This window comes from Crocodylus porosus, unplaced genomic scaffold (assembly GCF_001723895.1).
Source record: "Crocodylus porosus isolate Cpor-Errol unplaced genomic scaffold, CroPor_comp1, whole genome shotgun sequence".
In the NCBI taxonomy this organism is placed as follows: domain Eukaryota; kingdom Metazoa; phylum Chordata; order Crocodylia; family Crocodylidae; genus Crocodylus; species Crocodylus porosus.
The window spans coordinates 1,262,498-1,288,609 of NW_017728911.1; the positions used below are offsets into that span (position 1 = coordinate 1,262,498).

General features: G+C 46.5%; 1 protein-coding gene across 1 annotated transcript; it reads right to left on the reverse strand.

Annotated features, from left to right (window-relative positions):
* Positions 1 to 1,123: 1,123 nt before the first annotated feature.
* On the reverse strand, positions 1,124 to 24,566 carry SNX1 (sorting nexin 1). The gene is made up of 15 exons (XM_019533237.1): positions 24,357 to 24,566; positions 14,996 to 15,116; positions 13,449 to 13,588; positions 12,681 to 12,747; positions 11,484 to 11,524; positions 8,576 to 8,720; positions 7,831 to 7,909; positions 6,751 to 6,826; positions 5,030 to 5,143; positions 4,760 to 4,853; positions 4,036 to 4,241; positions 3,247 to 3,390; positions 2,750 to 2,830; positions 2,130 to 2,201; positions 1,124 to 1,558 (listed from the first exon to the last, which is right to left on the reverse strand). The coding sequence occupies exons 1-15, from the start codon at positions 24,483 to 24,485 to the stop codon at positions 1,508 to 1,510; spliced, it is 1,560 nt and encodes a 519-aa protein (XP_019388782.1). The 5' UTR covers positions 24,486 to 24,566; the 3' UTR covers positions 1,124 to 1,507.
* Positions 24,567 to 26,112: the final 1,546 nt, after the last annotated feature.

Genomic DNA, 26,112 nt, shown 5'->3' on the forward strand with positions numbered 1-26,112 from the left:
AGATAAGGGGGGGCAGGGTGTCTATACAGTCACAGCCAATAGCTGGGGAAGACTGATAGAAAGAAGTGCTAAATTCAGCAGCTCACTGCAAATTAAGTTGGTTGCAAGTTATCCAGGCATGAAGGAGGTACTAGGTTCTACTGCAAGCCTTGCATTGGAGAACAAGTTTTTGCTAGGCAGAAGCAGCTAGTGCTGCCTGGTGCCACATGCCCACTTCACTGGGCCACACAGCTGTCCTTTCATAGGTATTTTAGCATCATTGATGAAAGGGAACTAGCCACTTACTGCTTTACTTGATCAGTCACCTGTTCAGGAGCCAAGTATCATGTGCTTTGGACTCCCTTTAGTATGTTGGCTCAGTGCTTCTTTAGGAGGAAGAGTGGAAGTAGACATGCAACTATTAGATTGTAAGGAGCAGGCCTCTCCATTCTGGGAAAGCTGGTAGGCTGTCTGTAGGGAAGCTACCAATTATGGCTCCATGGTGTTCCTCCAGAGCTACTAGCTCAAACCCACATGGAGCCTGTTGCTTGCAGCTTTCTAGCAAGGTTTCCACTAAGGCTTTGGAAACACTGAAACCCTGGAAGTGAACCATGAGTGAGGAGACAGGGTTGTGGGTACATACTCAGGTATTGCTCTATGAAGCCATGTTGCTGCAACTTTCCTTCTATTTGCTGCAGTAGTGCTCAGCCCCATTAGACTTGGGGTGGAGGATAACTCTTAATTTTCTGTAATCAAAAAAGAGATTAGGGGGCATAGAACTTGAACTCCTTATAACCCTTAAGACTTAGAAGCTGCATGGCAGCCCTGGACATGGTCTCAGAGAAGGAACAGCCTTCTTTGGAGGAGTATGAACACAAAAAGGGTGCTGCCTCAAGGAGGAAAGAGGTAGTTTTTCCTGCCCGCCCACATGGGGTAAGAGACAACTGTGCTAATTAGTAGTGGCGTCAACCCATGGAATGACTGACTGGGTTTTTCTAGAAAGGACTTCCCTTCAAAGTTACATTACTCCACTTAGCCATTAGGAAACCCCTCAACTTCCCCAAAGCTTGATATAGAGCAGCTTTTGCCATGTCAGATACCCCTTCCCCAACCACATGCTTCACAAAAAGGACACTAGTCAGCATTTTTTTGCTCTGATTTTTAAATATTTTGTTACATAATCTTGATGGCACTGCAGGAGTAAGAATTATTCAAGTCCTAAACCCCCAGCCTGAAAAATATACATTTGATATTGATATCCCATTAACCCCCTCCCCACACTCACCACCTACTGCAGGTCTTTGCTTAAAGCAGGAAACTAGTTTCTCTTCAGTAAGAAAATATATGAAGCTAAATGAAAAATATACAGTTAGAAGAGTTACTGGTTGGGTAAGCTGCTCATCTGGGGGTTAAACCTCTAACTGTTTCGCAGGATGTGTTCAAACTAGGGTTTGTTTGTAAAAGGCGAAGAGGTATAGTGTATAAAAGGCAGAGTAAGTTCAGGTACGCTCTGGTTTGCTTGGTCCGGTTAAGAGATGGCCTTTGCTTCAGGCAAGAATGCTTCCCAGTACTTCACCAACTGCACAAAACAAGATACATACATAATTAGCAATGTGCTGCCCAACAGCTAGATTGACAAGGTAATTCTCCTCTACAGGGGTTGGAACAGTATAATCAAAAGGTAATACTGTACTCCCCTTCCATGAGGTCATCATCTGCACCCCTTCATTATGAAGGGGTTATATCAGTGGTCTGCTGTCCATCTGCAAACCTGATCTGGGTTGATATTAAGCTTAAAACCCTTCTTCCCTGCTTTTCTGTCCAGAATGATGCACCAAGTTCTCTGCATCTGATTGTAAGGGGGGGAGGGAGGGAAAGTGCACCATTGGTCCCTACAAAGCTAGCAGGGAATCTCATCCACCATCATAAGATGGATAAAGCTGCTTCTGTATCCTAAGCAGGCTTCCAGCTTGGACAAACAGCCTATCTTGCATGTGTACAGGGGACATGTCCTTACACCTACCACCCTAAAAACACCCATTAACTTTGCCGGGAGTAACACTCAAAAAAACAGTGGTACAACTGTGTGTTGAGACAGGCATTTCTAGAGCCTTGCCTAGCAGATTTAGGTCCCTATTGAGGAACCTTACCTGTTGCTGTGAATTTAATAGCGTCTCTAGGTATTTAGTCACATGGTTTCTGAAATCCCTCGATTTCTCTTTCTGTAAAAAGAGAACATTATATTTAACCTCCCAGAACTTGCATTGCATGCAACTCAGTTGGAGATGAACCAAAAACAAGCAGACACTGCCAAGCATTTTTAAAATACTAGGTTGCGTTTTACTGCTACTACTGCAGATTTGGCTGTGGCGAGTCAGCAATTATTATGAAGACACATGGTCAGAGCTTTTGTCAGCATGCTAGGAAGATGTTCAGGCAGTTATACCCATATTGGCTTTCTAGGCTACTTACCAGTACATGACTGCCTCTGCACAGGTCTTTTGCCCTGTTTGAGGGGGAGATAGGCAATCTGATAGTAGTAGAGCCATTGTGAATGAAGTTAGTACTTTATATTCTTGACAAATGAAACAGGGCAGCCAGGCACTGTATAGCTACTGAAACTCAAGACCTGGAGCAGGAAACTTGGAAACGGTTGTTTCACTCTGGGCAGATGGCTCAGTGGGATTAAACAAGGGCTGCCAGTTGGAAAGGAACACTAGACTGAGCAAGCTGCCAGACAGAAGCCTACTGCACAAACTAGAACTCTTACCTCGAACCGTATCACTTCTTTGCGAATGACGGCAGAAACCCGTTCAAAGTCCCTTTCATACTGTGTCACACGGGACTCCCACTACAAACAGCACAAGAAACACATTAGACATCTTACAGCCATCAGTTCCAGCTAGTCAGGCACTGTGCAGAGTTGCTTATTGCTACCTAAAACTTGTTAGGGTCAAGGGATGCTCCCCATTACTTCCAGCTGCTGTCCTTGGGGGCAAAAACTTTCAAGTCTTTTTGGTGCTTGAGCCTACAGGTATTTTAGCAGAGCTTTACTGGCTGCACGCTTGTCCTCAACCACAAGGTAAGAGCCAACTGTGCAGGGTTTAAATTCAGCTATTGGGTTGGGAGTTACAACCAGAAAGCTTAAGAGGTAGGTGCACACAGTAGTTAGTGGTACCCAGCCATCAGACCAGAGATGGACAACAGCCCTGTTTTGTTAGAGACATTCCTCACTAGCTTTTTATCCCCTGCCAAAAAGCTCCTCACCTCTGAGATCTCCTCTTTGGCCTGCTGCAGCTTGTCTGGTTTGTTGGCCCACAGCAGCCTGGCTTCAGTCTCCCGCTTTTTTTGCAGCATGGTTTGGGCATCCTGCCACCTTTGCCAGGTTTTCATGCGCTGGTCAAAGGCACCCTGCAATAATGGGGTGCAGGGAACATTGTAGCATAACTTGTTCAACAGGGTATTAGCAGGTCTGTCAGGTAGGCAGTCACAGCCTTAAAAGAGACTTGTTAGATCTTCAGACTCAACAGAACCCGTGGGTCCAGTATAGCACCTAGACATGGGGGAAGGTATCCTTCTCATCAGTCACTCAGCTCTGGAACCCAAGCCTGGAGCTTTCAAAAAGCACAGTAAGACCTTCCTATATGGGCAGGCATTTAGCCAAAAAAAGTTTGGCTGGGATATTGGTTAAAGGGGTTTCCATTACATTGATGGTCTAGTTTCCCTTTGGTTTGTTCTACTGTTCTAGAAGTTCTGTGCTTTTCTGTAAGCTGCTATAAGCCTGTTGGGAAGGGCAGCACAGAGGAAATAAAGCTTCCTCCTTTACACTAGTAAGCAGTAGTGCAAGTTAGAGGTTTGCCATACAGCCAGGCCACATCATGCCAAGATAAATTTCCATCCCAACAGTGGTTGCACACAGGAACTTGTTCTGGGTCTGCATCTGTATACAGCCTAGGAGTTGCTGTAAGTCCAGCTGTGACCACGTGAAGCTGAGACTTTGGACCCAACATCCTTCTGGCACATTTGTCTACCAGGCAAAGACACGCGAGTGCTTACCCTTACAACTGACAGAAGGCGAATGTAGTCACTCAGGAGCTCAGCCAGGATGAAGAAGTCACTGTTGACTTGTTCCTGGTACAGCTGTTCAATCTTCTCCTCCACCTCCGCCAGCTGCGAGAGCGCCCGGGACAGGGCTGTGTTGTCTTCTGAACTCCCCAGCATGGCCAAGCTCTTTGCAAACTGGGCTGTATTCAGTGCTAGCTCTAGTGGATGGAATGGAGAGCAGGTCAGTTTAGCAGAAAGCTAGCTTATTGTTCTAGGTACCATACAAGGGAAACCCAACTAGGAGAAAAAAAAAAAAAAAAAGTGTTTAGCCCCAGGGATGCTGGGACTGGGACTCTGGTACTTGGGAAGCCCTAAAATGCCATTTCTGGTATACTAAAGAGCCAGTTATTCCACAGCAGGAGTCAGCTGCTCCTTGTAGCTAGGCAACTCCAGCTTGCCAACTTGCCTTCTTTCTTGCTGAGAAACTGTGGGAGGACCAGTATGAACACAGGTGGCTAGCGAATACAAAGTATTCGCTTGAAGACAGCAGAACTGTTGTGCCCCAGCTGCAGGTGGTTACTAGCACAAGTTAGCCAGGAGGCAGCCATTAGCAGAGCTGGTGCTAGCAGATCTGACAGGCCCTCAAACTACATCATTTCAATCCCACACAAGGTTCCCCATCCAACTACAACATATGGACCCTGAAATTCCATAGTTCAGGTTCTGGGCAGATTACCTTTCCTGTGGTTAACTAGTGTTTCTACAACAGCATGTAGTTTCCGCAGACGCTGATCCTCACACTCCACTTCCTGAAGCTTCTCTTCAAACCACTGAAAATGGACAAGTTCAGAGCAGGGTTCATTCCCATGAATGGAATCACAAAATTACTAGTCTGGCTGATGTCTCAGCCAACCCATTTTCCCCTTTGAGCAGCTGCAGAACCCTCAGCTTCAGAGCATCCAAATCAACTGGACAGCAGGAGCTGCCTGAAGATCTTAACACTTACTATATCCGATTCGTTCATCTTGATGGTCATTTTGCTAACAGCATCAGTAGCTTTGTTGAACATCTTCAGTATTCCTGCTCCACTCAGTGCCTGGGTACCTATTGCTCGGGGCAGCTGTAGAGAATGAGCACAAGAGAGATCAAATGTTTTCCCGTTTGTGGTGACAGCCAAATTTTGGATTCCTTGGAATGAAATAGACACAGAAATATTACAGTGGAGGCCAACTGGGATAGGGGATCCATTTACCTAGTCCCACAACTTGTAACAGTCCTTAGTTGGAACGATCAGTAGGGAACAGATTCAGAACAAAAAAACCCCCAAAAACCCAAAAGACAAACCACTAGTCCGATGAGGCAGAGACAACCTAGTGCTATCCATTTGAGCCACATCTGTAGTCATTAACTGCCATGTTTACTGGTCATGCAGTGTCACTTCAAACTGTTACTCAAGACATTCACCCACAGTTTAGAGATACTTAGGGGCTCTCCAGGAACCAGTAGGTCAATACATCAGTGGGATTAGGGAACAGGTTTTACTTCTTTCCAGATTGGCCATATTACCTGAAAATGGGATTGTGACAAAGGTGAGCTGGTTATTACCAGCTCTGTAGTCTGGGAATGTTTTTTTTAAAACCAAGAAGAGAATACAGATGTAGTCAGATAGAAAGGGGCCCTACTCAGAGTAGATGAGCCATGAACTTTACTGTACTGGTCTACTTCCATGTATAGAGAATCCTTGATTTGCATGACTATTTCAGATGACCCCACTGGCTTCACAGAGCCAGTGGGACAATACTTAACTGGATTTTGTATCATTAAATTGATAGTTTCAGTTACGTTCCCCATTCTTTAAAGGAGGCCTAGCCATATTTACCACTTCATTCCAAGTGTGAAACTGCAGCTTTAACTTTGATCCCAGGGTAGAGTCAGCTGTCTCCAATGGGGATCTTGCACTGAGAGAATACAGCTGTTAAGTGAAACCTATGAACTAATGAACACTAGCCAGGGTACTGTGACACCCTGTGCTGCTTCAAGATCTTTTTACGGATGCTGCTCAACTATTCCAGTTGTATGAAATCATGTAGACATGTTTATACAAGGTAAACCCAGAGAGATAATGATCAGTCTCTTGACTCTCTTAAAAAAAAAAAAAAAAGAAAAAAAAAAAGTAGCATTTACTTTAGAACACTAACTTAGAAGCTAGAGGCTACAGACTATTTTAGTGAGCCTTGGGCACCCACTTGAAATCAGAGGATCAAATCTGAATTTCTAGAGTACACTCTCTCATACAAGAGGACTATTGGTTTGGAAGACATGCTCCTTCCCTGGCAGCTTAGAACCAATTGCCTCAACTCTGGTTCCAGGTCCTCTGCCATGCTTCTACCACATTTGTAGAGTGTCCCATCCAAGTCCCAGATATGCTGGTTTCATCACATCCTTAAGTATCTTCCCCTCCCTTTGGTTTTGTTAATGGCTGAAGGAATTAGATTTTTGTAATTACAATGCCTTATGAGTTCAAGAGTCTGTGCCAAGTAGGTGGAAAGCAAAGATACCAATGACTTTGAAAGAGGGCAGGAGGGTACATGGGGGATTAGCTTAGCATGCAATTACGTTACATTAACTCCTTTAAGGAGTTCACCACTTCCTTTGAATCCTCATGGTGAGCTTCTTTGCAGTTTTCTGGAAGGAGGATAGATCTGCACATCCTCTATACTCACTAACCTCTTCTTTTTCCAAGAACTCCCTGACATCAGGATCTTGTAGCATGGTTGGGTGGCTGACTACTCTTTGAAGGTACCTGAGAATGAGAACACAAATTTTCATCAGACAGGACCTTTTTAGCTCCAGCAGCACTGGTTTGACCAAAACTGTGGGAAGTCTGTAATGACATGCCTTGGCAGCCCACTACAGCATATTATAGAACTGTCATGTGTAGTTCTGCACTTACATACCTGATTGGTTAGTCTTGTCACAAGCCAAGCTGTCCTCCCTGCCTGAATGAGAAGCACTTTTAGTTTGTCTCATTTCTTTAGTGAGGAGAGGATGGGAAGGAACTTTATAATCTAGTCTGACCTCCTATAGTGGCCCTGCTCAAGAATTGCAGGCAGTAACTTGGAGACTGGCACCTACAGATCTTCTGTAACTCAAGTCTCGACTTTGTAGCAGATTCTCAGTCTTCTATCCCCTTAGAAGGAAAGGGTCACCTTACTCTTAAATTCAGAGGGTTGTGTAGCTGCACAATGATGCATTACAAGAATCTGCTTCTTACCCGTGTCTCAGCCACATGCAGACAGCGTTTTGGCAAGATTAAGATGCTGCAGTTTTGAACAGTGCCACATGTCATTTCCTAGCCTTCTTTTGCATTATTTGCAAGCTTATTCATTTGGTTTTAGTTGACATTCCTTCAAGGTTTAGTGTGCATTTGATAAAGCGATGAATCACAAAATAGTTTACTAAAAGACAAAGATCTAATTTAAGGCACAACTAGCAGTGCTGTCTGGACTCTTCACTTTAAAGTTTATCACTTTTTTTTTTTTTTTTTTTCCTTTTATGTCCTGGCAGAGGGGAATAAGAGAAGCTGGATATTAAGACAGTCCATTGAAATAATTTACTCTTGCTCATCAATAGCTGATCCAAAGAGTTTATTGAAAATCCAGGCAAGGGGAGGAGTAGTTCTAATTCCCCCCCACCCAAACCTGCAAAGTTCACTCCCCACTCAAAAAGCACCTCTGTTGATTAGTGCTAGGGTGGCTGCAGGCTGCTCTTGACAGAGCTCACCATCTCCAAGGAACTGATCCATACCTTTCTAAAGCAGCCCGTCTTTTTTCTAGGAATTCTGCAGAGGAAGAATCTTCTTTCCCAACTTTGACTTTGGTCATTCCTGGAATCAGAGATGATATTTAGTTTAAATAGCATGTGCAGCTTCCAAGCGTGGGAGGGTGATAAGAGGCAGGAGAAACCTGTTTCAGGCAACAGCCGTCAAGATTTTGCAACAGTAGTGAAAGGCTGAGGCATGTTATTAGAAATGGGCAAGAGTAAAGAATATTCATAAAGTCTAGTGGACCAGCTCCAGGCAGGCTTGTAGAGGGTCAACTCATTGTAAGCTTAGCGTGAATGGCAAGCCAATGAGAACATTGAAAAAAAGAAGCACTCTTGCCCTTGCTACATGCTAAGGCGGCAAGCAACAGCCACAGCTAGGCAACTGCTTACTCCAGAATTTGATAACGCAAGTTGGCTCAGAAGCCTTTGGCTTTGTCAAGTTAATTCAAGCTCTCTGGCAGGACTATAAGCATTGGACTTCGAAGTCACAGTATTAAGTTCCCATGTGTACTACTATCCTCCCATGGGGAAATGGTAGCTCAGAAATCAGTATTAAATGACAGATACTCGTCAACAGAAAGCAGGACTCTGCATTCATCCATTATGGACTTAGGGTTCCAAGTGCATCTGCCAATAAGTTTTGGCACATCTGCATGTTCATGGAAAGTTACAGAACAAAATTTCAACCTTTAGATGAACTATCTTGCAGTTACAGGACATCACTCACCTATTAAGCTCTTCTCAGGGGGTGGTGGGACTATGAATCCATTCTGCGAGTGCTTTTCTGACAGCTTCTCATACAGACCCAAGAAGTCACTGAATCTCCTCTTGACAGAGAACTGCTTGCTTCTGAACATAGGTAAACTAGTCTGGGTGGAAAGAGACAAATGATAAGGCTTGCTATTGTGCAGCCTGTTTAGCACAAGATCCATGTCAAGTCTATGAAGTTCAGGTAGAATTTTATACCCCCCCCCCCCCCCACACACAAAGAGGGTATAAGAAGGGAGGATAAGCTCTTTCTATAGATGCAGTCTCCCACCCTTCAGATTTACCTCCTCCATGGAGGAGGTAAGCAACAACTGAACATGCTTGGTCTTATTCCAACTAAATATCAAGGACCCAGCTTACTGTCAGGGCTAGAGCATTCTTTGCAACACCCCAGATAGTATGTCAGTTTTATCACAGTAGTCTTTAAGTTACCAGCAGAGTAACATATCACCACATATTTACTCATTTCCCTCCCCCACTTCAGACTGCTTACAAAAGGTAAGAGCACAAGGAAAGAAACAGTTGCAAATTAATTAGGATGCAGACAGCCTTAGGGTTTTTATTTTTATTTTTTGTACAGTTGTGTGCGATACTGATCAAGGGAAGACCAAAGTGAACAATGTCAGGCAGTCACTTGACCAGGAACCTGCTCACTTGCCAACTACCTTTGCTATGGTAACACTAACAGTTGGAGTGGCTAGCATTGTTTTAACATGGAAAAGCTTAGAGAGAGACAGCTGAAGTTGTAAGTACACAACGACTAGGCTGAGGGACTGCTGACAGAGGGGATTGTTGAAGAATGACAGAAATACAGTATATAGCCTTAAACCCACTGTGCACATACTGGTAGAGTGTGCATGCTCTCCCCACACTCCTGGGAAAGTAGGTTTTTAAACAGATCATCTTCTGTACAGGCTGTAGGGAGGGGAGGGAGAGAAGAAAAAAAAAAAAAAATACACAAAAACAAGACCATCCTATAATCTAGTTTTTAGACAGCCACCACTGCCTCTGCTGTTTGTCCTCAGAAATCAATTGGCATCTGAGGAATCTAGCACTAACAGCAAATGGAGGCCTGGAGTATTCTTGTTTAACCACTCCAGCTGGGAGTAAAGAAAGGTCTAGATGAGTGTCTGGGGACAGATTTTACCTGTATGAACAGTTTGATGCTATGGAGTGGATACCAAGCTAGAGTAGCTTTTCAGCTAAGAAATGCTGGTATTACTAGGTCATGTGACCTTTCTAGTTTAACAGGGTTTTGTTTTTTTTGCATCCCCCCCAGCATCAACATAGAATCAGTGAGTCGGAAGGGACTTAGACAGATCATCAATATTCATGGCAAGCTAAAAGCTGCACCTTGGCTGCAAGTAAATAGGTATGTTTGGTTTCAGGAAGACATTGCACTCATGAAGGATGGGGAAGGGCTTTTAGGCAGAAGGGGACAGTTATGTAGCAAAGCTCACCAGAAGCCAGGGAGTACAAGCTTCTGAAGGACAGCACAGCTAGAGATGATGCCAGTCCCACTGACGAGCCTTGGAGACTGCAGTAGCCATGAGTTCCAAAGGTGTTTAAAAAAAATTTTTTTTTGACAGGCAGACTTAGGCTATAATCTGGCTAGTAACACTGAATTCAGAGGCAAGGATTTTTGTATGGCAGTATCTTTTTATTGGATCAGCTGCACAGCCAAGGGTGGGGCAGTTGAGCTTTCAAGGATCACTGTGGAAGGGTATATAGGTATTCAAAACCTCACCTCTTTCCCTCCCAACTATATTATCTTTTTGTTGAACTAAATCACTCCACAAGAACCCCTGGCCTCATTTTTCCTAGATCAACTACCACTGAATTTGAAGTTACTTCAGTTCACCAGGAGCCTCCACGCTAGTGCATGATTTACTTCTGCTCCCCTATTCATTCTGTTCTTAAGGATAGGGAACTTCACATGTTAAGCTTCACAGTCAAAGTGAATCTGCTTCTGTAATCTATTCAGCAGCCTCACAACAATTTCAGGTCAAGACAAAAAAGGCAAGCCTACTACAAGCAGAGGTTCCTGTAATATAGTGGTATACCAGTAACCCAGAGTTATTAGGACCTCAGTAGTAGGGAAGAGGCAGTACCTCTTCAGCTTCAAGTGAGCAGAATGAAATACAAGAGTGAAGCTCTGAAGTGGCTCAGCTTACAGTTGCTTATGCCAAGCAAAAAAGGTACAAGCACCACCAACTAGACAGTACCACCTACTGTGGGACAGACACCAGTTCTGGCAAGCCTGTAGGGAAACCATACAAGTGCCTTATTCCCAAGCAGCCCAGGATCAACTCCCATTATAGCTTCAGGTCACAGCAGATGGGTGTTAAGCAACTAAAATCCAGGCTAGGAACATCTAAAATGAACAGTTGCAGATCAAGCACGTGGGAGTCACTCCAAATACTCAAAATTTGCTTCCTGACCATTAAAGATACAGTCAAGCAACTTCTTATGTTTGAACATTATTCCAGGAGGGATTGACTTGACAAGACCTAAAAGCTGCAGAGTTCAAGAAGGAAGTCTCAAGAACAGAAGCTTGTTTGGTCTCCTGTATAGGAGGTGGAAGGGCACAGCTCAGTCTGTATTGGCACTCCCTGTTAATATTTCAGCTTTTCCTCATCTCACTAGTAGTTTCTGGCAAAATGCTATGGGTTACCCATAAGAATGGAGGTCCCATGAGGTTGCTGCAGGAGGGGATAACATGCAGAGTGGGGCTGTTTGACTCTACACTTTACAGCAAGCACCCTAGAATGCTAATCTGACTGTCTTCATTTGAAAAAAAGTGAGAAGTGAATGAGTAATGGGAAGAACACTTCCTCCCTACTGAGACTCCCTGGGAGACATACCCATGTTGAGACTTTGTAGGCTACATAGGCATTCATTCCATCCCCTGTGAAATAAGAAGAAAGTAAGATTAGTCCCTTGGACAATGGCTTCCTTCCCCTGCTGATGCTTATGTGCCCAAGTTTCAGAAAGGAGCTACAGAGATCTGGACCACCTGCATTTGGAGTTTCTGGCCAAGTGCCCAACCTCAAGGCAATGCCAACTTGCCAAAAGCATGGTTGCACCTCAAAGTGCAGTGCATAGTACAAGCATATTCACACTGCATCTCACGTTGTAGGAGCTGTGGCTTGCTGCCAATTAGCTGTTAGACAATAGGGCTGGCTGCTTGGTGCTGCAGAGCCCCATTTGTACTTCCTAGAGTAGCAGGCTGGTTGCTGACAATTAATCACTTGTTGCACTGCCAGCATTTGGGCTGAGGCCACACATCTGTTTAAGGCCAAACAATTCAGTGGCTGTATGAGCAGGAGGCAGCTTATCTGAAAGGAAGCTAGTTAAAAACCTACCCCCATGGGCTACATGTCATTTGCCTTTTCAGAGACTCAATCACAGCCCAGAGGACTGCCAATAGAGCAGATGTCATTTTACCTAGTGACAAATCCATCAGTGCTCTACTCGTGCACCATTCCTTTTTGCAGGGGTAATTATGTCAGACCTACCCCTACTTGGCCACTAGGTTGAGATGCTTTCAGCCTAGCCTATTACTAGTGGCCAGAGCTATTGATTTATTTGTCTGGGGTCATCATGAGACCTCTCCATAAAAATTGGGAATGTTGGACTGTATAGCCCTGAAAGGTCAGGATCTTTAGGAACCTTTTAAGCGAAGACTGCATGACACCTGCAAGCCAAACAGCCATATATGCCGATGATGGGTTGGGCAGATCTGCTTGTATAGCCTTCAAAATACAAACACCCAACCCAAGTGAAAAAGGCAAGGTTAGGTTCATTCACTGGCACCTGGCTACAGTTCTCCTTTCTTATCTGCTACTACTAAAACTTCCAATTGCTGTTACCACATTCTTGAGAAATCATGCAGGAGAAAGGCATTTCTTTGATGTGCTTGGGGGTGAGTGAGTGACAAGGGATTAGTTGTGTATTTGAGGTAAAGTTCCAGCCCGGCTACGTTAGTCCCCTGCCAGACTCATAACTTCCCTCCCAGTCCCTAATTCTGCATATTATATGGTGGTGGAAGTGACAAGACTCACCAACTTTTTCAGGGTCACTCACTCCTACTGTCAGCTCAAATTTGTCTTCCTGTTCTTCCTCTTCCAGCTGTTTGGGAGATTTGAGAGGCAAGACAGTTAAAAGCTAGAAAGGCTCCAGCCTGCCTCAACCGTGATATTTGCAAGAAAAGCTGCTTCTGTTGGCTCCTTCATTCCCACCCCACCCCTGAAAACACAAAGCTGCTTTTAGAACAGATAGTGCCACTGAAATACCATGCAGGGAACAGTTATTCTAGCTGGAGCCTTCCAGCAGTGACAAAGACTAGACGTTAGTCCACATTTATGTGATTGACAGCAGTGCCACCACCCTTCAGCCAGTGGCACTGCAGAACCTGAGCTCCATTATTCACCCAGGCTGACTCCAGAACAGCATCCTAGCACCCACCCCAGCTGAGGTTAAGGCTTTTTTTTTTTTTAAAAAACCATCTCCTGTGGTACCCACTAAGTAGGGAGTCTTCTTCCAGCAGTATAGGCAGGTGGCTTCCTCTCTCCCCCCACCCCCTTGCTTCAATGCCAGAGAAGCTTCTTAACTGCATGTTTAAAAGAGACTGGAACAAGCAGTGCTAAGCCCTCAGGCAGGGCTGCCATGGAAGGAGAACGTAGATTAATCCAAGTGACACCTAAAATCCCTGGACCAGCTATTGGGCATCTTTCCTCAAGGGAAGGGGACTGTATGTACTTACTCCAAACCCAGAGTAGCAGAGGTTGAGTTTAGCAGGAAGGAGACCAGACTCAAGTCACAGTTCTCACCTCCTCATAACTCTTTGAAGCTTGCCTGGAGGAAGAGCTGACAGCTCTGACTTCTAGTGGAGGGGCAGGGCTAGAGGCTTTGGCTGGTTCTTTCTTCTGGTTGTTTTGGGTGCTGTCCAGAGACAGCTCAACAGTGGCATCTGTAAAGGGACAAGGGTCATCATGGAGGGTCAGCAGCTTTTCCAACTAAATGGTCTTTCTGTTCCAGAAAAGCTAGCACTTGTGCAAGGAAGAAGCTGCCCAGAACATCTTGTGATTTTGCCTCACACCCCAACACAGAACCCTTTGGCGTCTTCCTGCTATTAAGTTACTTGCATGAAGTGTTTTCCTATAGGAAGGAGTTTCTCCTAAGCTCCCACAGATCTGTTAGACTAGTAGGGACCAACCTTTTTAGCAGGCTTGCCGTAAGTTAGCTGCTTATCTTCCATCGAGTGTCACCAATTACTTTGCCCCATCTGATAGGCTATTCCACTTTGTTCCCTGCCTTCTCTCCAGCCTGCTGCAAACCACAGAGACTTCTTGTACCACTGGTTGACCACCACCGTGTTACCCAATGAAGATAAGCTTCTCACAATGAAGTAATTTCAACATTTGATTTCCAATATACATAGACACATGTCCACTTGCAGTGTGGACAAGGGGGCACATAACCAAGTGAAGAGCTCAAACAGCTCTTAACCAATGCCATGGCCAGGACATCAGTTCTTACCACCAAGCTAGAAGCAGCAGGAGCAGCCACCACCACCGCCACCAGTCAGTCCCTCTGCTTGGGTGTGTGGGATGTGACATGAGTGGCATGTCATAACCCAATGCTTTGATGGGGTGGGAGGTGGCAGAATAATTAGCTTGGAAACTGCCTCTCACCAGGAAATTCTTTATGGAACACACTGGCACAAGGCAGAAGTCAGCCTGTAGAAAGTCTCTAGCATGGGCATGGCCTTCATGATCAAAGTCATGGTAGAGGATCACTTTCAAATTTTCCTAAAGTGCTGTAAAGAGGCTGAAGATTTCTACCCCCCTTGGCTCCTTCTCCTCAAGGAGACACCACACTTTAGTAGTTCATGCAAGTCTATGGACTTGCTGTACTGCTGGTTCCCCCTCAGGCTGCTAGGATTCCAACTGGTAGCAACTGGAGAGTTTGAGCTCCTGATGCTGGTATAGAACAGCCTGCATGCTCTATCAGCCCATATTAAGGTTTACTTTTGTCTTCCCAAATAAGCTCATGTTCTTTATCACTTAAGCCTCTCTACTCACCAAGCAGTTTCTAGACAAACCCCATCTCCTGTGGTACCCAAGTAGGGAGTCTTCTTCCAACAGTATAGGCAGGTGACTTCCTTTCTCCCCCCACCCCCTTGCTTCAATGCCAGAGAAGCTTCTTAACTGCATGTTTAAAAGAGACTGGAACAAGCAGTGAGATACAGGCATCATGCTTACTGCAATACCTTTAAGTGCTTCTAGATAAGCATTTAGATTTTGAAGTCTCTTGCAGCTCTAGAGAACACCTTCTGCCCCAGTACAATAAAAGCATATAGTACATATGAACTTGCCTGCAAATAGGTCCTGATCATCCTGCTCCACATGAACACCATTTTCTTTGGAGCTGCTGGTCACTGGGAGAGGAGGAGAAAGGGGAGGAGGAGATTCCCTCTTGGATACTATGGGTTTGCTCTGAAAACAAACAAAAAAACCCACACCACAGAGAGAGACCGTCAGTATGGGCAGCAGGAGCTGCCTGGAGACAGCACATGCAAAGGGGGTAATTCCAGTCCCCCAGACAACATGTCTCCCTGGAAGCCTCACTGAGCCCAAGACAGCTTTGACCAACTACATGGAATCACTCTGCTTTGCCACAGGAAGAGACACACTGTCAGGTCATGACCGTCAGGTTTCTAAATGCAGGACAATACTGAAAGGGTCCTAGAGCTTGAAGAGGGAGGGAGCAGCATAATGGAGAATCAGGAGCAGGAATGCAACCAGCATGGCTGTGCTAGGCTGCCCAATTCAAGCTGCTGACTACACCCAGCACTACAGTTTTGGTGTTTTTAAAAAAAAAGCTCAAACACAACACTCAGTGGTTCTCTTAGCTGAGGGGAAAATAGAAGTGCTCTTAAAACTGCCATGGAGTGTCCTTATTATCCATCTTAATACAAATGACACTGCACTGAACTAGTTGCTGCAGTTAAGTATCTAGCACCATTTCCCAATGGACCAACTATTAGCTTACAGAAAAATTCAGTACAAACAGCAGTTAAGGCAGACACCAGACACTGCCCCTGCTGATTGGGCACCCTGGAGTTACTTAGAAAGGCTAGAGTTCAAGTGCACCATGCCCTGCTCATCAATCAGGCACTACAGGTAGGCAGAGGCACTTATTTTGCCACTGTGCAACCCCCTAGGCTCAAGGCAGGTCTACAGGAACGGGCAAGATGACCATGTCTGCTTCACCTATTTGCACTAAACACTGGAATTGCTGCCACCATTGGAGGAACTGCTACACAAGAGAAAAAAAAAAGTTTCCAGAAGCAGGGATACAGCTTATATGAAGCTTCCTAATCCCACTTCAAAAACAGAGCAGTGTAGTACAGTCTCAATGCTTGCTGCAAGGAAGCGTGTGCATTTTCTGCCCATGGTTTGAAGCCAGGGCTATGCTAGTGAAACAGCCTGAACTACACAAAGGCTGGAGCATATTTCCTCCCAGAACAATCCTAGAAAGGCCAAGACAAGGCTGCACTGTCCAGAACAAGCTCTTTGCAATTTTGCTTCAAAGCCATGCTGTACAGAGCCAGCTTTTGAAGCCAACACCAAGCCCTGATATAGGGACATCATGCTGTACACATCTCTTTTGAAACCCAGAGCTCACTGGAGTTCCCTATGCACCTTCCAGTGTCAGGCAGTACCGGTTTGTCAGCAGGGGGAATCCAACCCAGAGAGTGAGGACATGCAACTGAAGGCCTGTCTAATCCACAGCAGAGCCTGTAAGCAGGCAAGAGAGTGAGCTAGGATGAGTGACTTGGCAACCCAGAGGTCCCTTCCCACCCCCCCCGGGGGTGGGGACGGGACGGGACGGGACAATAGTATACAGGCTTCCTCAGTAGGAGATAGCCCTCTACACACCAGCAAGCTAAATGAATTCTCCATTGTTACAGCACTGTAGTTCTTCTTGTACATAAGAAGTACTGCAGGCAAGAAGTTACAGGCAAGCAATAGGGTCATCTTTTGTTTGACACTTGGAGACAAGACTGAAAGAAAGCAAGCCAGCAGGGAAGAAAAAGTAAATCCAGCCTTGAGTCCAAAAGCAGTGGCTAGTCCAAGTGATATCATGTTGTGAGATGAGAACATTCCACTTCCAAAATGGGTATCACTATGCCCTGTAAAGTAGTGTGGCCACACAGAGTGAGAGGGCTGGAGAAACATTAATTAGGCAGTTAGATTTAGTGCTAGTAATGAAACTACTTGCATTTTTCCTGTCCATGTAGCAACCATTTCTCTAGGGGCATGGAAGGAGAGGCCTAACCTAACCACTCATGTTAAGTCACTGAATGCAGAGAGAAGGGGGAAGTCTGCTAGATTGGCTCAAGTTCATATTTCCTTGCAGGGGAAAGCTGGGAAACATTCTGACCATCCAGCAGGAAGCCTCCAATTCCAGTTATCAGGCATTGGAGCTACGGCCTAGCCAAGGGACTGTAGAAGGCAGAACACTGCAGGATAAAATTAAGAAGTAGTTGCAATACCAGTTTAATCACCACTAGGCTTTGACCTAGCAGCATCTTAACCGCAGACAGGAATTGAACTAAACCAAATCCATGCAGATCAAGTCACAGATTTTTCCAGTCCTTCTGGAGGCAGGGATAATGACACTTGCACAAAGAAAATATTAGATCCTGGCCTAGTAAGATCCCTTACCTTAACAGGCCCCCCAGTTCCTGCAGCAAGCCAGCCTCAGACATGGCTGGATTAGAGCCATTCAGGACCCTTGGTACACCATAAGGCATCCTCCATGCAATGTCAGTCCAACACCACGCAGCCAATCTCAGCGGGTGTAGGTGGCAGAGGTCCCATCTCAAAATCAAGGAAAGCAAAAAAGAGCCCCCTTCTCACTCTGCTCAAGCAGAGAAGGCCCAGTCTCACCTCTGAAGGGGTCAGTATCACAGACCCTTCTCCCACAGGTGGGTATCTGCCTAGGCAAGATTCAAACTAGCTGAGCCTGGTGTCAAAATAGAGGACTTGGATGTGATCTCTCTTTACAATGGCATTTCCTAGAGTAGTTTCTCAACCTGTGGGTCATGATCCAAATGTGGGTCACAAAATATGAAAGGGTTATGGACAAATTTTAAACATGGATTCTCTTTTAAGAGAAAAAAAAAAGAAGATGGGAAGCTGTGGCTTTCCCCCTTGCAAGCTGTCAGATTTCTAGCTTGCCAAGGCATTGCTTGGCCCCCCACCATATCCCATACTGTTCCCCCTCCCCACACTGGGGGCAGCAGGCTGGGACTGGCCTATGTTTACAAATGGGTTCTGCTCCTAAAAAAAAAAGGTTGAGAACCGCCATCTTTGATCCCAGGGTTTGAGTCAGCACTGCAGTAAGATGGATGGTTCAGTGTTTTCCCTCAAGTCTATGGCTCTAGGTTGTGGTAACAGTCACTGTATAACCGTTCCTTCTCTGCTGAGCTCTGCACTCAAAAAAGTGTGCGCTAGAAATTTATGCAAGAAGGTCAAGATTCATGTAGGTCTCATGACTAAGAGCCATAGGTCCAAGTACTGAACCCCAGCATCAAATGCCTTCATGGAGCTTTCTATATAAGCATCTACTCCAACAGATTCCAATTTATATCTTTCCCCCTTACCCTGTACAGTTCATGTTGGGTTTTTTTATTCCCTAAAAAAACAGTGAGAACTACAGCCAAAAAGATCTTGAATAAGTCTGTTTTGGGAGGCAGATATCAAGGATCAGTGCTACTTAAGTACTGGCACAAGATCAAGTTGATCAGTTCCCATCAGTAAACAGGTTAGATTTGAAAGCTTCTACTGGGCTTTAAGATGAGCCCAATTTCCAATGGCTTCACTAGCAACCACATGCTGCTCAGGCATCTCCTCAGAAGTAGCCAAGCCCCAAGCCATTTATACCAAATATGTATATTCCATTAAGTTACAAAAGATGCTAGAGGTTTAGCCTTTCCTATACTTTGCAGTCCATCCATTATTACACTATGGATCAACAGCTCAAGCTTTCAAAGCTTCTATGGGTTCCCACTGTTCTTCCAATCTATGAGAGTCCAGCTTTGAGCAAGTTGGTGTAAGAGGAATTAAGTCCATTCAGTCTTAAGGGACCCTATTTACAGGGAAACTCTCTTCAGCCAAGCCCTCAGTAGTCAGCAGAGATATAAAAAAACAAAACAAATAAACTTCTCTTTTCCTTATGATGGATTCATTGCATTTGCTAGGACACGAAAGCAGTGGGATGTGGCAAAGAGCTTAGCAGAGAAGAAAAAAACTGAAGCATAAGAAGAGAGACTGCCCTCTCCACAGAGATGCACTGGTTTAGAGACTTTACTGCCTGGTTCAGGGAAGTAGCACTCAGTACCTTTTTTTGGCTCACTACCCATCACCTTACTGCCATTCCAGTGGCTTAGAAGCTGTTGGAATTGAGAGAGCATGTTCAAATGCATCAGAGCCACATGAATGTTGCCTCTTTAAAAAGAAAAAGTGGAGTTAGAAACCCACATACACAGCTATTTCAACAGGCAGCATTCCAACACATACTTACACAGTCAGCTGTATAAACTTCCAATACATCATCTGGCAGAGAACAAGGTTTTATGGTGCATCAGTCCAGCAGTGTTGGGGGCTGCAGTTATACAGCAGGACTTCTGAACTGCTGAGCTGACAGCTAGATTACACATCCAGCAAGTTGCTGAGGACCATATAGTGTATACAAGCCAGTAATCAGTAGAGGCAGGAGGTACCAGCAGAAGTGTAGCCAGCTGAAAGTGAACACTACATGCCAAAATACTGAGTGGCCTCACATCTGTCCTATGGCTAGGCATTTGGTCCTTCTTCAGATATGACAGCCCAGCCCGGTGTTATGCAGAGGGTCAAATCCCATTTTTGGATGTTCGCAAGTTGCAGCTAGAACTAGGATTCCATGTCTGCAGCACCCTCCCACTGACAGCAGTGAAAAACTTGTTCTCCACTTCAGTTAATACCCACAAGTACGTGTAAAAGTAATTCAGAAACATTCAGTGGTATTATGCTTAAAAAGCACTGTTTTTTCTTTCTAGTTGTTCTTCTCCTCTGTTTCCCTCCAAGTTGGAGATGGGCTGGAACGCACCTTATCACTACTGTGGATGAATAGTGCTTTTAGCAACATTATTCTCCAAGTTTAAGACATCCAGATGCAGTTAACAGGGCAGGGGGTTACTCGGACTATGAACAAACTCAAACTAAGCACTCAGTCAGTCAGAACTGAAATCACAAGGCCCAAAGAGTGAAGTTTTGGAGCAAAACTGAAAGTGCTCGGACTGCAGCCAGATGGCCAGCCCCACACTAAAGATTACCTTAGCCTTTATGCCATGCTCGTGTATCAGTACTATACACACTTAGCAGCCTATATAGGCCTCCATGAAGACTGCTGGCCAGAACTATTCTTCCTTCTCTGTGAAAGAAGACTACAGCTGTATTAAACTATTAGTGGCAGATGAATCTTGCATTCAATCCATACAACCTAAATTGCAGCCCACCTGCAATAAAAGGTTATTGCAACCCCTACCCTGACAGTCTGATTATAGTTCAGTAGGGATCTTGTGCATCAGTTCTTTAATACAGCACTCTCAAACATCTGTTCAAGACATGAAAGGCTCCAAGGCCCATAAAAAGGGAAATTATGAAAATTTCATACCTCTCTGCACCAGAGTGTCCTGTAGTAGTTCTTCTCTCAGCTCTTTATCTTAATCCCAGTGATATTAGTCAAACTATCAATATAACTTTATTAAAGTGGACAAGGTATACAAGGCAGGGTGGAGCCCTAGTGACAGATTCTGCATGCTCTCTTTAAGGCCGAGTCCTGTCCATAAGACATTTTGCCAGGTTTGGCATGTTGCTGAGGAAGGTTCCCAATAGCATTTGAAACCCCCAGTCTGAAGATGCTCAAGAAGCAGCTATTGCATTGGCTGCAGGTGAACTAGTTAACTTTTAAACAAGCAGTTACCTCATCTTATCCTGAGGAATTTTAGGAGTGGGGGTTTCTACTTGCCACTAAGCCGCCATTTAGCTCTTCACTACAACTCACCCCCCCCTTGCCCTGTGCTACTGACATTCTCCCAGCCTGGGAGGACAGGCCAGTAGTGGCCAGACAGTACCAAGTGCTACTGCTTACAATTACCACAGGTGCATTAGCATGCATCTCCAGTTCCAGTTTTGATAAAACATCTCCACAGGACACTTGCCAACAGCAACATTAGGTGAGAGGCAAAAAGCTTGCATCTACCCACGTGCATTCTGCTGCGTGGAGCTCCTATCACTGAAGGCCAGTGCCCTTCCTGGATTCAGTTGTACAGAATTTTGCAACTGTTTTAAACATCTGCTAGCATCTTCTGTCAACAGCAGCCAGTGTCACAGTTGACCAGGTGGATCAGTCCTAGCCTGTGAGTTTCAAGTAACTGTGTCCCAAGGCTTCCTAGCCCACTTGTCCAGACAAGTAGCCTCCAAACAAACTAGTGTCTCACCTTTCCCCACTACTACTTAACCAGTCAGGAGCTGAAGTGATAAAGATGCAGTCAGCTGAAGACTGCATAAGTCAAAAAAATTGAACTAGACTTTCTTCCAAGAACCTGGAGATTCAAGAGCACAGATGGCAGCATGCCCAGCCATGCATCAAGTCACAGGTTAGCTGCAGACTAGCCAGACTGAAGTGCTGTGCAAACAGGAAGAGAACTGCTCAGTTCACTGCACTGTTTTTGCTGGGAGACTTTAAATAAAAAAAGCCCTCCTTTTGCTACCAACAGTTCTGAGCTAGCCCAGTCCTGTACAGCTAAATAAGCCTGCCTGTCAGCCCTTAGAGAACTGCAAGTAGCAGTTCATGTAAATTTGGGAGGAAGTGAGTAGAATATGCCACTCAAGGTTGCAAGGGACATTCTCAGTGATCTGTACAGCAGCAGCTGCCAAGGCTGAGCCTCTACTACCACTTATCAGCAAGAGCTGGTTAGGACTGATACTCTAGCCACATGAGTAATCCCAGTTCAGCACGATGAATTGCCTGCTTAGAAGGCTACTATATACATAGAGACTTAAGAAGCTTTGTTTCTCCTACCAAGGCCCAGGGGGACAAATCTGAATTACCAACATCTCCAATGAAGAGCTAGAACTTAACAGGTCAGAGAAAGCAAGTCTCTAGGGGTATTTTTGGCTGCCAATTCTTCAGTTAGCTCTCAAGCTCGTGGTTGCAACTGTAGAATTCCCTTAATGCAGAATTAGTTTTAAAGAGATGCCTTTTCTAGTTTAGAAGAGTTTTACTTCCCTAGAGATCTTCAGCTCCAGTCCAGAAGTCACCAAGGCTGGAAGAGTCAGCCTTGGGCAGTAGCCCTTCTGTACCTATGCCCTTTGTCAAGTCTGCTTTGATCAGATTTAGAAGGTACCTCAAAAGTCAGAAGCAGACTATCCACGCATTGTTATGTGGGCTCTCATACCACCTCCATTACCAGAATTCAAGTGTCCTTCCAAAGGTACTTCATGTCTCCTGAAGAAAGCAGAGGGGCTTCCTCAGCAGTGAGATGGCCTGTTTGGAGGGGCAGGTTTGAGTGTTGACAAACACATTTAAGTATTTTGAGTTTACTGGGGGTTGGAAGTAAAGCCAACACCAACATAAGTCACTTCACTTTGGGACAGAGCTACCACTCAGAAAAACTGAGACAACTGTAAAAGCAGTTTACCACTTGCTTGTGTTTGCAGCGCAAGTTATGTTTGTCAAGGAAGCTATTGCTCAGCACAGACAAGTCACTAGTCCCTAACACCTACAGGACTGGTACCATAGTAGTGTGTGTGAACAGCTGCCTTTAGAGAGCTGGCCCTGTGTCCAATTCTAGATGTTATGCTGGTGTCTATTTAGTTACTCTGGCGTAACCATTGTTGTTTAGGGTGTAGGCAAACAGCAAGAAGCTCTGAAGTCTGCTTAGTACAGACAGGGCCAAAACAGGAAGTATGCTTGGTCCTAATGTAAAGAAGCTGGAGAAGCTCCAGAAATACAGGTGCTGCAAGGTCCAGGGAAACTTACTGCATCTTCTCCAGGCTAGAAAGCTTCCTCTCCACATCAGTCTTTAGTCAGTAGGCATCAAGTTCAATGCACCAACCCCCTCTAGCTGCTGAAGAGAAGAAGCAGCTCTTTTCTACCTCTGTGTGGGAGAGGGTTGCCCACTTCACCAAGGCACTGCTTGGCAGAGTCCCTGCATCTATAACAAAACTAGTTAAAAAAAAGACACCCAGGTTCTATTTCTATCCCAAACCAAATCTCTGTAGGATCAGCTAGTTGGTCCATGCAGTTTTAGCAGAAGAGCTAGAAATGCTCCTGCAGAAGCTTTTCGAAAGAGCTTTCAGAGGACAGGTGTCAGCAGTGCCAAGGACTGTCCACAGCAAAGCAAAAAGATCCCCCCCAGAGTTAGTTTCACATGGTCCTCAGTTTTCCCAGGAATCTTAGCACTACACCCCATCTCCAAGGAGATAACAGCTCCCTAGTCCCAGCACTGTAGGAGAACTGGCCTCTTCAGGGAGGAAGCAGTTTTGCTCAGGTGTGATGTCTGTTCCAAAATCAGCAGAGAATCAGACTCTGATGGGTTATATAAGGACACAGGTACAGCTTGTGTTTGCTTCCCCTAGAAGAAACAGGGTTAGGCACTTCAGCTGTTAGCCTTGTTTATCACAGGGTTAAGACAGTCTAAGAAGTCAGGAATGTCAGCTCTGGCCACATGTTTGGGTTCTTTCTGTATGAGCTTCCAGCTCAACTGGGCAAGGAGAGGTTTGACTGAAGTTTCTCTCTCAAGAGACATTCAGTGAGCCAGTGACCTAGCCAGAAAGTACAGAAGAGCTAATACAGAGGAAATCCACACCCAACCCTCAGTTGTTCTGCCTTCACTTTTGAAGTTATTTGCACTAGCTTAGTCTTACATACATTTTAGTCTTCAAAAAGCCTGAACTCTACTCCATATGTGGATACAGGGAGAGGTTTCTAAAGAGCCCTTTATGCACAAGCTTTCTCCCCCCTCCCCTACATGTCACTTTAAAGAAGAGATTTAACACCAATGGAGTTGAGTTTGTGAAATAAACTTTAAGATTAGTACCTCTGGCAGCAGACAATGGAAGAGGCAGCAGGGAACAGAGCAGCACAAGGCAGGGAGCAGAAACCAGAGCAGCAGCCTGATAGGTAGTGCTCTGGGCCCCTTGCCCTATCTTGAAGCACCGCAGTCTGAACGGTGACCCCCCCTGCCCACAACACTACCACAGATTACAACAGGCAAGTGAGCGCCCTCCTCCCCGAGTGCCTTTCACAGCATACAGCCTGCACTGGAAGTGCCAGACCCCCCCAGGGACCTGGGGGCCACCAAGCAGAGCTGCTCCCTGCCCCCTCTTGGACGCCTGCATCTCTCCCGAGCCGGGCCGGCTGCAGGACTCGGGTAACAGGCAGTGGTGCTGCCAGAAGCCGAGCGGGGCAGCTCTGGCAGGGGGAGCTAGGAGACGCTCCAGGACGGAGGCTCAGCACAAGCAGCGCTGGGGTCACCCAACCCCGCCAGGCGGAAGGGAGCCGGGAGCCAAGGGGGGAGGCCTGCCCGTGCCGGCCCAGGGCTGCAGGCACTTCCCCCGAGACAACAGGGAGCAACTCCCGCCGCACCCCCAGCCCACCCCGCAGGCCCAGCGCGGACTCACGGCGCCGGTGAAGACATCCTCGCCCTCCGCGTCACTGTCGGCAGTCGGCAAGGGCGGCGGCAGGCGCTCGGCCGGGCCGAGGTCGAGGTCAGGGCTGGAGTCGGAGCCACAGGCGCTACCCGTCGCCATGTCCGTGCGCCGAGGCCGCTTCCGCCTCCGGACACCTAGGGCGGAGTCGCCGCCCGCGCCTTAAAGGGACAGCGCCGCCGCCGCCACCGCCGCGGGGGCGGGGCCACAGCCACGCACCGGAAGCGCGGGCAGGGGGCGGCGCCGCTGCAGACAAAGCCAGAGCGAGGCCGCGGTGGGCGGGGCCACGCCCTAGCAAGCGCCGATGGGGGCGGGGTCGCTCTGGATGGAGACAGGGAAGCCCAGCCCGTCTTCCGTCTGATTGGCTGGCTCTGCTTCCGCGACAGAGGCTGCCAATGACAGCTGCAGCCCTGGGCGGGCCCCGCCGGGCCCTGCCCCTTCCAGCCCTCTGCGCATCTTTATATGTAAGGCGGCGGGCTGGTCCCTCCGATTTGGAGCGGGCCGGGCCGGGGCGGGCGTAAGTATCACCAGCACGTTTTTGTCATATAAGCAATTATAATAAATCTGTTAATACGTCCCGCCAACAGGCTGCCTGGTGCCCCGGTACCCTACCACAGGTCGGGAGCCGCTGGTCTAGATCAGTGGCCTCCCAAGGGGTGCGCAAGCCGATCCATTGGGGCGCGGGAAGAAAATATTAGAACTTATATTTCTATAAATATACATATATTGGGGGTGCGTGCTCAAAAATTTTTTACTGATAGGGGTGTGTGATCAAAAAAGTTTGGAGACCACTGGCCTAGGCAATTGCTGTAGGACGGGTGGGGTGGGCTTTACCCCCTCCTGTGTGTGGGGAGGGCGCATGTGCCTGGCAGCGTGCAAATAAAGATATTTTTTCATAACCAAAGCTGGTCTAGTGCCAATCATCCCTGCCTTGAGAGCTCCGCTCCATGCACTGCATTGGGCTTTGGCAGCCCTGGTTGAACGTGGCTTAGCAGGGCCCAGGCGTGCGGGCCCGCCTGCAGTGCCAGTGAGTGAGGTACCCCCCTGGGCACCAGCGCTGCTCCCCCTCAGCCTCAACAGACTCCTCTTGGTGGGAAGCAAAACCTACCGGCTGGGAGCCCGTGGGCTGTGGGTTGGGGACTGGTGAATTAGCACAGTGCTTCTCAACCCGTGGGCCACGATGCAACAGGGGGTCACAAGAATTTATGAAGGGGTTGTGAACAAACTTAAAAAAAGGATTCTCCTTTAAAGGAAAAAAGCTTGGGAAACCACAGCTTTTCCCGTGCAGGCTGGCAGAGCTCCAGCCTGCGAGGGGCTGCCTGCTGCTCCACACACAGGGGGCTAGGGCTACTCATGACTGTTTACAAATGGGTCCTGGTGCAAAAAAGGTTGAAAACAACTGAATTAGTGGATGCTAATCTTGCCACTGACAGAGACTTTCACAGAGAGCTAATGGAGTAAGTAGTACCTCAGCAGGAGGCAACAGCAGGTGCAGCCAGACATGACTGTGGAACAGGGCAGTGTCTAGGGCATTGCTTTTCTTTCTACTGGTCCTCCATAGTCCCCTCTCAGCATCTGGCACCTAGAGGATCTGAGCTCTGTATAAGTCGGTGCCAGCTCACAGCAGGATGCAAGATGAGCCTGCTACGCCTGGGCAGATGCAGAAGACCACCTTTCTGACAGAACATTAGGACAACCTGAGGCTTTCAAAACATTGATTGGACCAAAA

Bases quoted from the DNA above. Each gene is read 5' to 3' on its own strand.
- SNX1 (XM_019533237.1), bottom strand. From the start codon at position 24,485: ATGGCGACGGGTAGCGCCTGTGGCTCCGACTCCAGCCCTGACCTCGAC. The intron at 6,827-7,830 runs GTATGGATCAGT...TCTCATTCTCAG, and splicing joins AGACGGGCTGCTTTAGAAAG to GTACCTTCAAAGAGTAGTCA. The intron at 2,202-2,749 runs GTAAGAGTTCTA...CTCTTTTTACAG, and splicing joins AAGAAGTGATACGGTTCGAG to AAAGAGAAATCGAGGGATTT.